Source organism: Esox lucius, chromosome 18 (genome assembly GCF_011004845.1).
Source record: "Esox lucius isolate fEsoLuc1 chromosome 18, fEsoLuc1.pri, whole genome shotgun sequence".
NCBI lineage: Eukaryota > Metazoa > Chordata > Actinopteri > Esociformes > Esocidae > Esox > Esox lucius.
Window position 1 is genome coordinate 13,633,391 of NC_047586.1, and position 18,424 is coordinate 13,651,814.

Consider the following 18,424-nt stretch of genomic DNA (forward strand, 5'->3'; position numbering starts at 1 on the left):
ATAATAATAATAAAAAAAGCACCATGATGATGCTTCATGCTTTCTGGTCATCTGTCCCGCAGTCATTTTGTATAGATTTCCTGGATGGGAGCACAGACACAGTGAGATGCTGGGATATCTTCACACACTGAAGGGCCCTGAGGTTGGGTTGTTTCCATACCGTACTGTGATGCAACTGGTTAGAATGCTGTTGATGTAGCAGTGATAGTATTCGGAAAGGACTGGGTACATTTGGTGACATGCCAAATGTCTATAGTTGACTAAGGGACTAGAGACACTACTTGTCCTATCAACAACACTGCTGGCACTGATGTCCTTGCTTATGTGAAAGCTAAAGAGCATAAAACTGCTGACTCTCTACTAAAGACATGTTCATCTGGATTGAGGCTTAATCCTTTGCCTTTTTCATCTCCTTTGTTCTGCTGAGGTTGAGGATGTATCTGACGCCACAATGCTACTTTGTCTACATCCCTGTAGGCTGTCTCACTGTTGGTTATCAGGCCTACGATTGACAAGTAGAAGTTGACTATGCCCAAAAAGACGCCCATCAGCTGGTTGACACATTCTAAAGATATGACTTGGGATAAACTATTATCACTTGATCGTCTGGAACAGCATTCGTTTTCCATCTAGGCTCAGTGTTGTTTCAGCCAAGCCGAAAAAGTGTTTGTTAAGCTTGCCTAAAAAAGTGAGGTTTCAATAGAGTTGTTGGGTACTCTGCTGTGTCATTGAATGCAGCATTGTAGGCTTCCAGGAACTGGGCTTTTCCGTCCATTCTTATTCTTTGTTTAGGATGTACAGACAGATGACAAATTAATGGAAAAATATTCATAAGTGAGTGGAGGAAAATAACAAATACAGATTTTCAACATTGGTGTACTGCATGGTACAGGAATCAGCATTCTATCATGCTCTGTGGCATGTGTTAAATGCTGAGCCCTGTTGATCACACATTTGGATCAAGATGGCGAGAGAAAAGGATCCAAGTAACTTTGAAAGAGGATTCATCATCTTATTAATTACTGTATTAGACAGTGCTATCCACCACCATCATAAAAACACCAGATGGAAGAAAAACACTGATTGTGGTAATATCTTTTAGAAGAACAGTGTTCCAACCCTCCAGCAGAGTTTTAGAGACTCATATAATCTATGGCAAGGTGAATTGAAGCTGTTCTGGTGGATTGTGAATATATCACTCATGTAGGAAAAGTCAATTAGAAACTTGATTATTTTAAATTTAGCTTTTGATGGTTTTGAAGTTGACATAACAAAATAAAATAATGTAATCCAGATGTCAGTAAAATTAAACGGGATTAGGCTGTTCTGACTCTCCTGAACAGGTCTGGATCTTATCTGGATCTTATTTAAAATCTTAATGGCAGAAAAATCTTAATGACAACATTTAAATAGTAAACAGAAACAATATTAAAAGAATCACTGACATTTACATTTACTGTCCTGTCAACACTTTTATTTTAGTCAATCCTGTTATCGATACAAACTCAGGACTAAATTAGTACGATTGGCAAATACATGTGAGGCTAATACTTCATTCTGAAATTGGACGTTACACAACTATTAAATGTGTTTTGTTGCCTGAAAGTAGAACTTGCAGTTCCATGGTAAAATCATTGTAAAATTACATTTTCAATATAGTTATGGATTTCCTCACTCCAACAAATTACCTGAAAGCCCAATAAAAAAAGAAAATCAAAAGTGAAAGGAGACATGAATCTCTCATGCTGATCACGCAAGTATGTGTACTATCTATTTGTCACCCGAAACTGAAAAAAGAATGTATTATAACTGTTCAGCAGGTATTCTGTCAAAAAGAAAGAAGGTATTATAACTGTTGAGCAGGTATTCTGTCAAAATCTGCCCTTTACTTTGTGTTCTTTCTTCCTGTAGTCCATGGGGAGAGAGTGGCAGTAAAATGTATAGTTTTGAATATGGGTTTTCAGTCTCAATTACACACTTTTTACCTGGAAAGCAAAAAGAAGAAATTAAGACAGACATGTGAAATTATACATTAGGATGGTGATGAACTAATTAATGAGGTCAATGTTAAGAGGAATGTAGAGGCTGAAATTAATTACATGGGAGAGTCTCCACAAGGGTGGTGTGACAAAGGAGAAAAAAAAACAGCTGGTATTGTTTATAATATTTAATATATATATAATTTAAATTTTTTTGTCACAATAAAATGTATCATTATCAAACACATGACACAACACAAATGGAGAGGGGTTCACCACTCTGTGAAAAACTGCATGGGTAAATTAGTTTGGGGATCTCATCATCTACGGTACATAATATCATTAAAAGATTCAGAGAATCTGGAGTAATTTCTGTATGCAAAGGGACGAGGTTCAAAACCAATATTGAATGGCCATGATCACGATTCTGTAGCGGAAATCAGTGCATGGGCTCAGGAACACTTCTGAAAACCATTGTCTGTTAACACAATACGTCGCTGCATCTACAAATGCCAGTTAAATCTCCACCATGCAAAGAACAAACCATATATCATGGGTGTCAAACCGGTTCCACAGAGGGCTGAGTGTCTGCAGGTTTTTGGTTTTTCCTATAAATTGGTTCCTAGTTCATACCTACACAACCAGGTGAGGGTAGAAAGTAACCAATCAGTGACCTAATTAACAAATCAAGTACAAGGAGAGAGCAAAAACCTGCAGACACTCGGCCCTCCGTGGAACCGGTTTGACACCTGTGCCATATATAAACAAGATCCAGGACCAACGCCGCCTTCTCTGGGTCCGAGCTCATTTCTGATGGACTGAGGCGAAGTGCAAAACTGTCCTGTGGTCTTTATGATATTTTTTTTAGGAATCATGGATGCTGCACCCTCTGGACTAAAAAAGAGAGGAACAGGTTCTCTCCACAGTTCCCAAACGCTTACAGAGTATTGTTAAAAGAAGAGGTGATGCATCACAGCATGTATTTTTCCAAAATCTCAGTTTCAACATTTGATATGTTGTCTTTGTACTATTTTCATTTAAATATAGGGATAAATTATTTGCATATCATTGCGTTCTGTTTTTATTTGCATTTAATGTATGTACATCTCATCAAGCAACCTCTATACCGTAACCCTAGCCCCATATAGCTCAGATGGTTGCAAACCCGGGGTTGTGGTTGTTTTCCACAGGAGGCAAGTATGAAAAAGTATAAACATGTAATTACTCTTTACTGGATAGGACTCTCTTAAATTATGCAAATGTTAACTTGTGCACTATACAACTTATGAATGTCTAATCCCTCTGGACACTGTAGACACGTACTGGAACAGTAAATATCTGATATGGATGATTGTATAGGATATACTAATTGGTCATATTCCATTATCTTATATGTTCACCACCCATTGTATATCTCCGTATATACTGTAGATGTTAACACTATGAATATATATATATATACTTTTTTTTTTCCTGTAGCTTATATTGTTTAACAGTAACAACACAAATTCACAAGAAATAATTGCAGGTATGTGTAATTTGTTAGTTGAATAAAGGTGTAAAGGTGTAGCAGGACCTAACACGACCAGTTCATGCAAATAAAATCTGCAAATGTTGATTAATTAAAGCACTTAAGATTGAAACATATCAATCTGAAAGACTAAAAATCATATTGGGAGGTTCTGTTTTGTTCAGTTTGGATGTTGCTTTTGTTCTTGAATGTAGCTTGTTCTGCTCATTTTTCCCCCCTTTGTTCTTTCGTTATGTAGCCTGTCCTTTTTGTTCTGATTGTTTTCACCTGTTTGTTGTTACCCCTCGTTAGCAGCCTATTTAGTTTGCTTGTTTCTGTCAGCCTTTTGTTGAGTCACTGAGTCTTTTTGTGTATGTGTTCTAGTCTGCTTGCCTTATTCTTGCTGTTTTGGTGTTTTCTCGCCTGCTCTAGTTTTTCTTATTAAATCTATCTCTGTTGTCCATTAACTCTGTACCTGGTGTCCTGTTTACCCCAAAATGTGACATATACAGGAAGCATTTGTTTGCAGTCATTGCACACAACCAGTTGGGTAAATTAAGCATGTACACAAATATTATATTAGGTGTTCACTCAAGTTTCATATATTTAATGTTAGTTTTTGGTTGAACATCTGAAAACATCTGGAAACAAAAATGTGCAAGCTTTGGAAATCCAAGGGAATTTTCCACAGTACTTTAGCCTTTTATAGTTCTTCCTTAACTCCTCTGCATTGTTTCCCCATAACAAGAATGGCAATATCAAAGAACAAGCTGAGCGTCTTTGTCATCCTAATGGCCTGCTATATTTTAGAAGCACAGGAATCAATTAACATTTCAAGCATCATTTTACAGGTATTATATTTTGTTTCAAATCTATTTCTATGGAACTCAACACAAACAAATACAGTTTCTGTTGGTTCTGTGAGTGTTTAAAGCAAGTATGAGGAGACTAAGTCAATGCAAATGTGGTGCATTCTTTTTTGGACCATTGTTGCACAATTTTGTATACCTTTTTTTAACCTAACATAACTGCGGATATCTCATGGTCATTTATGCTTGAAATTATGCTAGACTTCTATGGACTTCGAAGGACTATAACATCTGCCATGACAGAACGGCATACAACAGACTACCTAACAACACTGACCAATGTTACCAGGAAGTGAGATTAACTTTGATGAACTGTCAAAGTTACTTTAACAGAAGTGCACATACAGTGCTTTCGAAAAGTAATAAGACTCCTTTCCTTTCAAGCTTATTCTGAAATGATTTCAAATATTTTGCCAACATCAATCTCCACAATAACTTAGGATGAGAAAGCAAAAACTGGTTCTAGAAATATTTGCTAATTAATAAAAAATATATATAAAACAGAAAAATCACATTTATATTATTGTATAAATTATATTAAGACTCTAACATCTGGAAAACTGGCACAGTTACTGTAACAGGTCCACATACCACATGATGATAATGCACTTGTTGTCATTTCTGTTACAACACAAGTGACCACAGTTACAAGTTAGTATAATTAAGATTTATAAAACTGTTGCAATTACTTTAACAGATGTCGACCCACTTAATATGAATGAACTTGGATTAATTTTTATACTTCTCCTTCTATCTCATTCTTTTGTTGTTGTTCTCTCCACTGCAGGTAACAAAACATTTGAGCCAAGAACACAATTGCTTATTATTACTAGTGAGTAAAATTAACATCTTGAAAATTGGTACAGTTACTTTAACAGAAGTCCTCATACTATTGAAGTTAATGCACTTGGTGTAACCTCTATGCCTCCCTCTCTCATCATTTCGCTGTCGTTCTTTCCATTGTGGACAATACAACACCAACAACACCACCACAGTCGCCACAAGTGTCCACGGTAAAATTAACATCTTGAAAATGGGTGCAGTTACTTTAACAGAAGGTCACATACCACTGATGTTAATGCACTTGCTGTAATTTCTATAATTTACTCTTTCACTTTCACTGTAGATGATACAACACTTGACCCAGCAACGGAACTGACCACTGTTACTAGTGAGTACAATTAACATCTTGAAACTGGTACAGTAACTTTAAGAGAAGTCCACATACCATTGATGTTATTGCACTTGGTGTAATTTCTGTGCCTTCTACCATAATTTAGCTGTTGTTCTTTCCATGGTGGACAATACAACACCAACAACACCACCACAGTCGCCACAAGTGTCCACGATTAGTAGTTAGTATAACTAATATATAAAAAATGTATACAGTTACTATAATTATTTTAATTATATTGTTTTTGTCTTAGATACCTTATTTTCTACTTGAACAAGATATAGCACTTTAAATTATGTATGGTATTCATCAAAATAAAATTTGTCAAATAAAAATGTTTTATCAGGCTGTTATAGTGTTTTTTCTGTTGTGTAAATTTATGGAATATTGACTATGTATTTCCTGTTGTTGAGGCCACTTCTGTACATAGTTCCAGAATTATTTTTACTGTGCATTCATTAGTCACTGTTGAATTGGAGTTGTGTGTATTAATTGCTTTGAAATAAAAGTATTTTGAACAGAAACATAAAGTTGGTATTTATTTTCTCATTACAGTGTATACAGTATATTTAAATTTATAGTCACTTACTCACCAGTGTTGTACTGTTAATACAGGTACATAGACTATGCTGATTGCGCAAGTGTATCTATTCTCACTGGGAATGAAGAAAGAATGAAACCTGTTAAACCTGAGTGGGGGCTTTGTCACCGTCTGTCCCTTACCATATTTCAGGAAGTTTCAGCTTAATTTTCTTTCACTACAGTCCATGCGAAGGGAGTGACAGTAGGGTAAATGGTTGTAGCTGGGTTTTTTTTTTTTACCAAGATAGGAAAGAGAAGCAAGGTAAGACTGTTTTTTGTGAAATTATACAACAGGATGAAGGTGAAGAACTAATTAATGAAGTCAATGTTAAGAGGATTGTAGAGGCAGAAATGGATTACATGGGAGAGTCTTCACATTGTGTTGTGACCGATCCTTCTGCGATTGGTTAGATTTTTAACATTGAAGGGGGTTGTTTAATGACAGTCATACATTTATTTTATTACAGTCATAATCTATCACTTGGTGATTGTGTTTCACATGGACAAATAATCAAGTTAGTCTTTTTAACCTGTTACACTGTGCATGACTTGAGCCTTACTCTTCATGTTGTCCTGGGAATAGTAGCACTGCTAGGTTTTACCCAGTCAAACATTTAGTTGGTGAAATGGCGCTGCTTGTGCTAGACAACATACATATAGGGACATAACACACAAAACCTGTGACATACACAACATAGTGAGCATATCAGATAATGAGGTATGAGTGGTTGATATATTGAAAACGTTATCAATTTACACTACCTTTCAAACGTTTGGGGTCACTTAGAAATGTTCTTGTTTTCCATGAAAACATACACTACTGTTCAAAACGTTGGGGTCACTAAGAAATGTCCTTGTTTTTGAAAGAAAAGCAATTTTTCTGCCCATCTTAATCTTTTTATTGACCAGTCTGAGATATGGCTTTTTCTATGCAACTCTGCCCAGAAGGCCAGCAGCCTGGAGACGCCTCTTCATTATTGATGTTGAGGCTGGTGTTTTGCGGGTACTTTTTATGAAGCTGCCAGATGAGGAACACAGTACAGATGGCTGCTTTTAATGGGCCTTTGTACGCCTCTGTAAAATCTGTAAAATGTCATCCTTCATTTTCAAAGTGAAAAATGTCTACACTATTTATGATCAATTTAATGTAATTTTAATCGATATAAATGTGCTTGTCTTTTGAAAAAAAGATCTAAGTGACCCCAAACATTTGAACAGTAGAGTTGATATATATTTAGAGTTGATGTTCACATAGAGTTCTAGTATAGATGCCGGGATCAGCAGAATTTGAGGGCAGTACTGGTATTAACAGTCAAAGTTTTGGAGGTGTCTTGATATGGTGAGCACACTGTTGTTAGTCTCTGAAATTTGTTTTTTACTCTTAAAAATAGTAATGGTAACAAATACACAACACAAAATGTAGAGTCCACAGGGGCAACTGGTTATTATGGGCAGGTGGGGTATAGCCCCACCTGTTGTCAACAGAAAGAACTGCAACAAAATGATGTTATTTTTATTTCTCAAAGATTACTTCCTATAATTTATTATCTTTGAATATATCATCTTCCTAAATTTGATATAAATTGTGTTTGGATTTTATTTCATGTTCATTGGTCACGGCGCCTTGCTGCTTCATACTGCGATCTGCCAATTCGATTTCGCAGTATGTAGTCCATAGGCTAAGCGTGAATGTGGGGCTAGCCCCTCTCTCACAATGCAATGTACATTGTACGTGTGAAAATATTAATACGCATGCTCAGAATGTTACTGTGATTAATGTAGATCACACAAATGTAATGCCTAGCCCCACTACAGTGTAATTTCGTATTTCAGACCTGATTGGCTGTCTGTCTGTCTGGCGCCAACATTAGTCGGCAAGAAGAGCGAGGAAGGTAGATTGCCTTAGCTAGCCTATTAGCTTCACAAACGCTAGATAACTTGAGAAAATGAATAAAGTGGATTTTATACTCGGTTATACACGGTTTGAAACCCTTAATTTGGAGGAAAACATTGAAGTTAAGCGACTTGGTGCCCATCAGCCACGGGATATTGTCATCACTCAAACTGCTGGTAAAAGTAATCTCGAGTTTAACGTGGAGTGGTTTTTGAAGAAAAAGTGGCTAACGGTTAGCATACAAAAGAAGGCACTCTTCTGTTTTCCATGTCTGCTATTTGGTGGAGATGGTACTTGATCGAGGATGGTTTACAAAGATTTGAAACATCTTTCTGAGAGGATTGCAAAACATGAGAACAGCGGGAGTCATCTGGACAATGCTGTGAAATTGGGCTTACTTGGAAAGGTCAATGTCGCAGCACAAGTTGACAGTGCGTACAGGCGCTCCATTGAGCAGCATAACAAACAGGTGGAGGAAAACAGGTACGTTCTCAGTCGGATCATAACATGTATTAAACTGTGTGGAAAATGTGAAACCGCACTGCGGAGGCACGACAAGTCGGTGGACTCCCTGAATCCTGGAATATTCAGATGTATTTTCGAGACTATGTGTGAGGGCAATTCGAGATTTCAGAGGCACTATGATGCTCAGCCCATCTTCAAAGGGACATCTAGCACTGTACAAAACAGTGGACGAGACATTTGTTGCCATACAGGCAGATGAGACAACTGATGTTTCCTGTAAATCACAAATGGTGGTTGTGTTGGGATACATGTTGCCTGACCACAGTGACAGAATGGTTTTTAGAGTTTGTGGAAGTCAAAGATAAAACTGGACTTGGCCTCTCTAATAGCATCAAGTTTGTGCTGGAACCACTGAAGCTGGGACAAAACCTGATCGCTCAGACTTATGGTGGTGCAGCTGTAATGAGTGGAAACGTCCGAGGGGTACAGACGCTAATGAAAGAGACATACCCACATGCCCAGTCTGTTCACTGCTGTGCTCACCAGCTGAACCTGCAAGGATGAGCATCCTGAAGGTGTTTTTTTTTGCAGATTTAACTGCTTTTGTCACCTTTTTCTCTGGCACTCCAAAACGTGTTGTGGCACTTGCTGAGGCAACACCGAGATGCATTCCAAGGCCACCCGCAGTACGATGGAACTTTGCATAAGTGAGGCATATGGCCTGTCAAAAAAACTCCGGGACCAAGCCTTTCTGCAGCTCCTGGAATTTTTTTTCTTCCTTATGCCAGAAGTTAATGTTTTATACAGCAGTCTGAAAAAACTGAGCATCCATGCATCTAGGATTAGCAGTGTGCTCACTCATTTCAAGGAGAACGTCCAGAATATACGGACGCAAACTGATGAATGGGCTGCCACCGTTCACGATGGAACAGACCATGCCAGGCCGACGAGTAACTAACACAGGGCCGGTGATGGAGGAGGCATACGACACAGTCATCTCCCAGATGGAGCAGAGGTTTTCACAAAGTGACCACCTGATCGCTGCCAAGCTGGTTGACAGCTCGCTCTTCCCACATTTTGTCCTGTCATTCCCTACATCTGAGCTTGACTATGCAGTGAAACTATGGCCTCTAGGAAACAAGGAAAAGTTGAAGTCTAATCAGACCCTCTCTTCTGCAGCTAGCCGCTTGTTACGTGTCCCAGTAGCTTCTTTTGTTTCATAATATTATTTTTCGTGTTGAACGTGTGGCGGCTGTAGGTGTTTCTTTTTTTTCTTACTCCGCCTGTTGACTTATGTTCCGCGGGGTAATCAACCGTGATCTGCCGCAGCTGTTGCGCCGAGTCGTTGACCGTGTCATGCGGGACTTACGGAGGATTTAAGGAGTGGTTGAGATGGTGGAGAGGAGGAGAGAGCGAAATTGTTTTTGTATGGTATGAAGAACCGAGTTATAATTGTAGTTTAAGTGTTTGGTTTATTTTGGAATTTGTGTTAACCACCTGTCCCTCCGTAGGGGAGGAGGGGAAGGTGTATAGTCAGAGCTGCCCGCGGGTATACTTGTCCGTAGGTAACTGTATGTCTAAACACACTAGGAAGTACCGAACGAACCAACCACTGTATGTTTTGTAAAGGGCGCCTTATTAGAGTGCCAGTTAGGGAACCTTTTGTTAGTCAGGAAGATTACATCTTTTGCTTAGTTCTTTGTTTTGGTTACGGTCGGACCCCTTTTCCCCTTTTTTCCCCATGCGGGTCGGTTGGAGACAGGTTGGTGTTTTTTTGTTTATAGGCTATGTTTCTGTTATCATTTATTATTTGCTCATTGTCATCGGGAACGAATAAAATCCCCTGACACGTACTCGTGAACTGTGTTGGTTCGGTATCTTCTGCACTTACGACCTCACAGCTTCACCAAAAGTGCTTCGGCACCTAGGGCGCCACCTCTAGGTATCACAAGCCGTAACACCGCTGGTGTAACGTAGTCGGGCCGCTGGTGGAAAGCTGCCTGAGAGGCCAAAAGCGTATGCAAATTGAGATCAGGAGAAAAGCAGCAAAAGCTGGTGGCCTGCTGGCTGTATGACATTATAGCCTCCTACGCTATCGATTTCTCACTGGGGAGCTGACCACTCTGTACCGCTACACTGAGCTTCACAATGGTAAGATTGGCCATGTGTCTGTTAAGATCCATCCATGAGAACAACCTTGAGGAGGCTTTGGCTGAGACCTTAACTCCGCTGAAAATTATCATAATAACGCCTGTGACGACATCCGAGTCAGAGAGGAACTTTTCCACCTTAAAGAGGGTAAAAACCTTGGCTCGCAATACCATGGGACAGCCGCAACTCAACGCATTGGCCATGTTGTCCATCGAAAGCTAGCTGATTCAGCAGCTACATTACTTCATTCCCAAAGTAATCAAAAAGTTTGCTCAGAGTAAGAACCGCTGTGCCACTTTTCTCTTCAAGTGAGCCCTCAGCCTTAGTGAGTGAAAGCATATTTTATCATCCTGCTTTTGTGGTGCTGGTCCGTACATTGGTCATATTTTTGTGCTGGATCGATTTATAGCGATGGCGATGAGTGTCAGTGTCCATGCGTATCTATTAACGTTGTTGTCATAGAATGGATCTGTATCCCTAAAAAGTTGCCTTTCCGCTTTGTTGTGGAACCACTACAGTGGTGTTGAGCTCATTGCTGTTCGCGTATGGCCCTGTAGACACATTGGTTCTGAGCTTGGTTGCATTACTAATTTAGGTTTGTAAATGTGACGGTGGTAATTTTACACGTGTGTGAGAGAGAAGGAGAGCAATTACACAAGGTCTGTCTCTCCAGTATGTGTACTACAACACCTGTTAGAAGCAAGCCGCTCTATCATTAATAGTGTTTTGTGGAGCCACGCTGTTAGTCGATGTGTTAAATAAACCCATCAGTAGAGTTTTACTGGTATGTATCCTATATTTTGAAATGATTTGTGCCCCAACAATTTTTTACATATAAAAACGCCACTGCATGTTCACTACACTGAGACAGCCGGGTGTCAAGTGGAGTTTTTCTAGATCTTCTGGATGCTTTTATTCAGAGTGTTTTATTAGAGCATTTATATTAAAATCAACAGTATTTAACGGTATTGTACTCCATTCCAGCAAAACAGTAGATTCAAAAAGCATTTGGACATATCTATTTTATTTTCTTGCTCTGTATTCCAGCACATTATTTAAGGTATTAAAATATACTTGATCACCCATATTTAATTAACCATTTAGAAATTACGGCAATACTTTGTACATAGGGGCTCCATTTTAGGGACCACAGTTATTTAATTCCAGGCATTTGTGTTGGTTTGCATTTCTAGGGCATGCACAAAAGATCTGCCAAGGTCTAGTCTTGATTCTAGGATTTGCATTTGGAATTCAAATGTATTTGTTGTGACAGGGAGGAAGAATTACTCTTCTTTAAGGTTTTAAGCATTTTTCTTTGATTACAGCATTCCCCTTACAAACAGTGTGTTTAAGTTGTTATATTAAAAGTTATATTATTGTGTAAATGTTTATGTCATATGAGGTTAAGATAAATCCTGTAACCATAGACCAACTTGACCACGCTCACTACATCAAGCAACCTCTAAACCGTAACCCTGGACCCATATACAGTAGCTCTTTTGGTCGCAAACCCAGCGTAGTGGGTTTGAAAAGGTATGAATGTGTAATCACTCCACTGGATAAGAGCATCTGCTAAATTATGTATATATATATATATATATATATATATATATATATATATATATATATATATATATATATATATATATATATATATATATATATATATATGTGTGTATGTGTGTGTGTGTGTGTGTGTGTGTGTGTATATATATATATATATATATATATATATATATATATATATGTGTGTGTATCTAAAAAAAGAAAATAAAAAAATGTGTACAGAAAGGTTTCAACAAAACGGGCATGATTTGTGCATGTACTAGAAAAAGACCTGTGGGGTATTATTGTATATTATGAGCACTATAGCTACTTTGCCATGAAAAAATATTGGTCGCCTTTCAGATTATCTTTATTTTTACATATATGTCCTTAATGTTTTCAGATCAAAATCTTATACTGAATAAGGACGGACACGTTGAATGAAAAAATAATACAACATGTTATGCTTCTATAGTTTTATTACGTTTTATTCAATACCTAATGCCCTCTGTGAAAACACGATGGGAAACCCAATTACAGCAATTAAAAAAATCCTGTACCTGTCAGTCTTTTGTGTTGCTGTGGAAAAAAAACATGCATTGATGTTTCAAGTACCAACCAAGATCTCAGTTAAGTCTCAAAACAAAGAAAAAGCATCCCCAAAACATCACATTAAAAATACTATAAATTACCACATACATGGTGTTAATAAAGAGGAATGCAATGCAATGTTGTTGTTTTTTAATAAAAGGGCCTGTCATCTGAAAATATCCCCTTTAGACCTGCAGCAACACAATAATCCAAAACATATTGACAAGTCTAGGTCAAAATGACTGAAAAGCAATATTTAAAGTTTTGGCCAATGGACCGAGGTAAATCAAAATTTGTAGCAGGACATGGAATGACTTCTTGCTAATAAAAACTGTAAATGTCTATGAATTAAAGCGGTGGAAGAGTGGCGCATATTGTACATGGGAAGTTGCACACAACCAGTAAGCAGAATATGTAAACCAATATTATTATAGTATTATGTTCACGCCAATAATTTTAAAGTTCCATTCATTTTTGGTTGAAAATCTGAAAACATTTATAGACAAAGATATGCAAACATCAGAAATCACAAAGGGGACAAAAAGTTTCTCAACACTATTTTCACATCTTTTTTTTATAGTTCTTCCTGTTTCTACTCAACTCCTCTGCATTGTTTCCCCATTACAGGAATGGCAATATCAAAGAACAAGCTGAGCGTCTTTGTCATCCTGATGGCCTGCTATATTTTGAAAACACAGGAATTAATTGACATTTCAAGCCTAATTTCACAGGTATTATATTATAGTACAGCATCCTATCTAATGGTAATGTGTGAAATAAAAGTTAAGATTATCATTATATCCTGCATCATAGTGCTGTTTCTTTATTACCTCATGGGCTCAAGTACATGGACAGCTGTGGCCAAGAGTCCCATAAGGGTGTCCCAGTACTGTCCTGAGCAGGGGAATGATAGTATGCAGGGATTTCCATGTCTCATGGGGCTCTAGCAGCTCCTCTGGGTGATCTGGCACTTCCAGCTGGCTTAAGTTGAAAGATGAGTGATTGATTCCTCCAGCATGCTATCTTTCACCCTCAGAGAAAGATAGAGGCCTCTAGTGACCAAAAGGCCATTTTAGCATGGGCAGGTCCAACGAGGGCTTCCCTTGTTTATATGTAATCAACTACTGTTGTTGCAACTTAAATATCCTTTGACTGATCCCTAATGATGACTATTAAAGTTTTGTCCAAACAAGTCATCAGCAAGAATCAAACAATCATGAAAAAGAAAATGTTTTACTGTTTCAAATATTTTTTATCGTACACAACACAAAACAGTTTTTACAAGAGATCATACATATACATATACAAAATATGAGGAAACAGCACTACCCATATACCTAAACAAGACTGAATTTACAAAGTATGGGGTACTTTCCCTGTGGTTTTACCTGGCTTCCTGGTTTACAGTTAGTGAGATTACAAATTTGACGGCTTGAAGATGCACTGTATATAATCCTAAGTATACAAGACAGAATTTAAACAATGACATGACTTGTCTCCTCCTCCACTTCACGTAACGCAAGAAATCTGAAAATAATTAAGTAGTCTAGGGTGTTTTAAAGTGGGGGGAAAGTACTGAGAGTGTAAGAATGAGGAGTTTACAAGTCAATGAGAACTGATAGATGGTCCGGCAAAATAAATTTACTTGGGAATATCTGAGGCACTCTGAACCATTTGGATTAATTTATTTTGAAACATTAACTTTAAAAGTTAACTGATGTCTTCAGTTCATCTCTGTATTTATGCTAGTGATTCAGTAAACATGGTAATGTACTTATAACCCCTAACTGGTTATTCAGGAGCCTTGTGATTAAAATGGTAACATTTTATGAAACACCAAAAACCTGTCAACATTATATACTATGTGTAAAATACAAGGAACTATTTGAAATCTCTAAAACATCAGGGTAGATACTGACTGTCAATCTCCTGGTAAAGGTATTCAACACAAAGGAGAACCCGCATTATTTGAGAGGAAAAAGAGCAGGTGAGTCAAAGAAATGCATGACCTTGAAATGATCCAGGAAATACAATACCTTTTAAACCATGACTTTGACAACTGCTTAGGAACTTATTTATTATAATTCACTCTTTTTGTTTCAATCCTTACAGTACCAGTCAGTCAATGGACCTACATTATTGACATCGAAGTCAATGTGTCAGCTATTGAAACTATACAACAAATTAAGTCAGCTGTAAATTCAACAAGTCTTCCGTACGTTATCAACAACACCACTGAAATCTCTGAAATTGACATCACCACTGGTAATTATGCTGTTAGACATTACTAGTGCTAAACATTGCTTTTCTAATTGTCCATCCACAATTAGGCATGGAAAAGAATGGGGAACAGTCTCTGCATTTACAAAATAACACTTACTAGTCAAAACATTTGGTCATGTTAGCCAAATTTGTCACATACCGCAACTCACCTCACCTATATTTACAATTTTGATGGATGGGTCACTCTCCTCAGGAGACACAAACCCACATAAAGAACCAATAAGGTCTGCCATTTAGCATTTTCAGGTATTATCAATTTTGTGAAATACATCCACGTAACTGATTTGTCATTTGGTGGTTTTTCGAACAGGAGAATAGCTTGTTGTCTTTCTAAAACATGAATTAGTTTGTAAAAATGCTGAACACCAAAGATATTGCAGCGCTAAATGAAAGTTACCCTATTATAATAAATAGCCTGACACAAATCACTGGTGTTAACATCTCTACAGGTAATACTTTATTAAGGTGGGTTTTTATTATCGTAAGTTTTTGTGTATTTTTTTAAAGATCAAGCAAGTATTTTAACTGAAATGTTTAAATCTACTATAATTTCACCAGTTTGCTCCCTTAATGGAACTGGATTCCAGTGCAGATGTGAGAACCAGTATCAATGGTCATGTGATCAGTGTCTCACTTATGGAAGATGTGATGACACTACATCTGACACATGTGGATGTATCAATGCGATTCCTTCAGATGGAATGTACTGCCAGTCAGTTCTCCAGCAAAGTAAGAACCTACACCCCAGAATTGTAAAAAAAAATCATGAGTTATTACAGTTCTTCATTAAACAATACCCTCTCTCTTTCAACCAATAGATTTTACAGCATGTTCAATCACTACAGCCTCTCCAACAACAGGTACTATTAAACTGTATTGTAAGAAAAACACAAAGGTATATTTGAAGCACTGGGCAAAAGAAACGTCACAAACTGGTTAACAATAAACTGGCAGATCCAAAATGACAAGCATTTGGAACGTCATTTTCATGTAACACTAACCATTGCTACCAGTAAGAGTAATTAAGATCTTGGGGACTGGCAAATGCATTTTAACCAAAGTAAATAATAATGATGTTAATGCGCTTGGTGCAATTTCTATACCACTCTTTATCTCTCATCTGTTCACTGTTCTTCTCTGCACTATAGTTGCATGCACAATTGTACCAACAAGGCAACTGACCAAAGTCACTATTGAATATAATTAACATCTGGAAAACTGGCCCAGTTACATTCACATAGGTGCACAAACGATTGATGTTAATGCACTTGGTGCAATTTCTATACATCTCTTCCTCTCTCATCCTTTCACTGTCCTTCTTTCCACTGAAGATGCAACACAACACTTGTACCAACAACTGTGCTAACCAGAGAAACCAGTTAGTGTCATTAGTGAATATAAACTATAACACTAAGTAGGTTAGGTTTCGGAAAGTATTTTAAATAAATGTGTAATAATCTAATGTTCACTGTAAACTAAAGTACTTGCTCCATTATGTCGAAAACCATAACAGTACTGCTTTCATATTGATAGTAAAGGATCATCTATTAAACCACAACTGAAAGAGTCACTTTATTTTACAGATTCAACAGTACCACCAACTCTTTACATGTACATGATTGAAATTGAGCTGAATCTCACAGATGTGGCAGCAATAAATACACTGAGAACCAGTTTGAGAAATGCAAGTTACCCTGTTATAATGAATAGCCTGACACAAATCACTGGTGCTGACATCACTACAGGTAATCCTTTAATTAGGTGTGCAAATTATTTTGTACGTTTTTTTTAAACGTCCATTGAGTATTTAAATTAAAATGTTTGAATCTACTGTAATTTTACCAGTTTGCTCCCTTAATGGAACTGGATTCCAGTGCAGATGTGAAAACCAGTATCAATGGTCATGTGACCAGTGTCTCTCTTATGGAAGATGTGATGACACTACATCTGACACATGTGGATGTATCAATGCTATTCCTTCAGATGGAATGTACTGCCAGTCAGTTCTCCAGCAAAGTAAGAACCTACACACCGGCATTTTAATTAAAATTATAATTTATTACAGTTCTTCATTAAAAAATACCCTCTCTCTTTTAACCAATAGACTTTACAGCATGTCCAACCACTACAGTCTCTCCAACAACAGGTAACGTAGAAAAATCTAAATTATGCATTTTCACATGATTTTGGATGACCTTCAGTCAATTATAAATGTCAATCTTTTACAGCTAATATTATAGTATAGAGCGCACAGTCACCATGATAATTTTTCATGCTCCTTTCATACAATCCAGCAAACAAATATAACAACGTTTTTTGTTCCACAGACCTCATAACATCTGCCACAACAGAACAGAATAATACTGCTTTCCCAACAAGCCAAGTGATCACTGTTACCAGTAAGTAGAAATAACATCTGGCGAACAGCAGCAGTCAGAGATGTGCACACACTACTGATGTAAATGAACTATGGATACGTTTCTATACTTCTCTTCCTTTCTTATCCATTCACTGTCATTCTCTTCATTGTCAATACTGGTACCCTTCAGTAGGGGTGAGACGGTATGAGAATTTCATGCTACAATTATCCTGGACAAAATTATCCAGATTTAGGATTTTATCCCGATTAATAACATGTTACACCTAAATAGTGGGCATAAGGTGATTAGTGGGTACAGCTGTGAATGGGCGGAGCTACAGGTACCTGACTTCTGGGGGGGGGGGGGGGGGGGGGGGTCTATCGTCTATCGTTCCATCCCTACCCTTGAGCCAGTGACACAACCAAGGTTATTACTGAGTATAATTGAAATCTGTAAAACTGGCACAGTACGTTTCACAGAAGTTCAATGTTAGTGATGTTAATGCACTTGGTGTAATTTATATACCTCTCTTTCTCTCAAATGTTTTGACTGTTCTTTCCACTGTAGATGCTACAACTTTTGAGCCAACAATACAACTGACCACTGTTACCAGTAAGTATAATATACATCTGGAAAACATAGTTACCATAATGTAAGTTCACAAACTCTTGATGTTAAAGCAATTGGTGACATTTTTGTACCTCTCTTCCTCTCTCATCCATTTATTGTCTTTGTCTCCACTGTTAGATGCTACAACCCTTGAGCAAACAACACAACTGACCACTGTTACCAGTAAGTATAATATACATCTGGAAAACGTACAGTTACCATAATGTAAGTTCACTAAGTACCGTGACGTCGCCCGGTATGGCGCAGCCGGGGCCCCACCCTGGAGCCAGGCCCGGGGTTGGGGCTCGTATGCGAGCGCCTGGTGGCCGGGCCTTCCCCCATGGGGCCCGGCCGGGCTCAGCCCGAACGGGTGACGTGGGGCCGGTGCGAAGAGGATCGGGCGGCAGTCAAA

At 37.8% G+C, this 18,424-nt stretch overlaps 1 protein-coding gene across 1 annotated transcript in view; it reads left to right on the top strand.

Moving 5' to 3' along the window:
- The first annotated feature begins 6,306 nt into the window (after positions 1-6,306).
- LOC105017626 (mucin-3A) overlaps positions 6,307-18,424 on the top strand; it is a 43,339-nt gene continuing 31,221 nt past the window's right edge. Inside the window, exons 1-12 of the mRNA XM_034287964.1 lie at positions 6,307-6,376; positions 13,388-13,491; positions 14,699-14,747; positions 14,873-15,025; positions 15,602-15,772; positions 15,862-15,903; positions 16,627-16,788; positions 16,889-17,059; positions 17,148-17,189; positions 17,371-17,442; positions 17,971-18,015; positions 18,151-18,195. Coding sequence (XP_034143855.1) covers positions 13,390-13,491; positions 14,699-14,747; positions 14,873-15,025; positions 15,602-15,772; positions 15,862-15,903; positions 16,627-16,788; positions 16,889-17,059; positions 17,148-17,189; positions 17,371-17,442; positions 17,971-18,015; positions 18,151-18,195 — 1,054 coding nt within the window. The 5' untranslated portion in view covers positions 6,307-6,376; positions 13,388-13,389. The remainder of the gene's footprint in view (positions 6,377-13,387; positions 13,492-14,698; positions 14,748-14,872; positions 15,026-15,601; positions 15,773-15,861; positions 15,904-16,626; positions 16,789-16,888; positions 17,060-17,147; positions 17,190-17,370; positions 17,443-17,970; positions 18,016-18,150; positions 18,196-18,424) is intronic.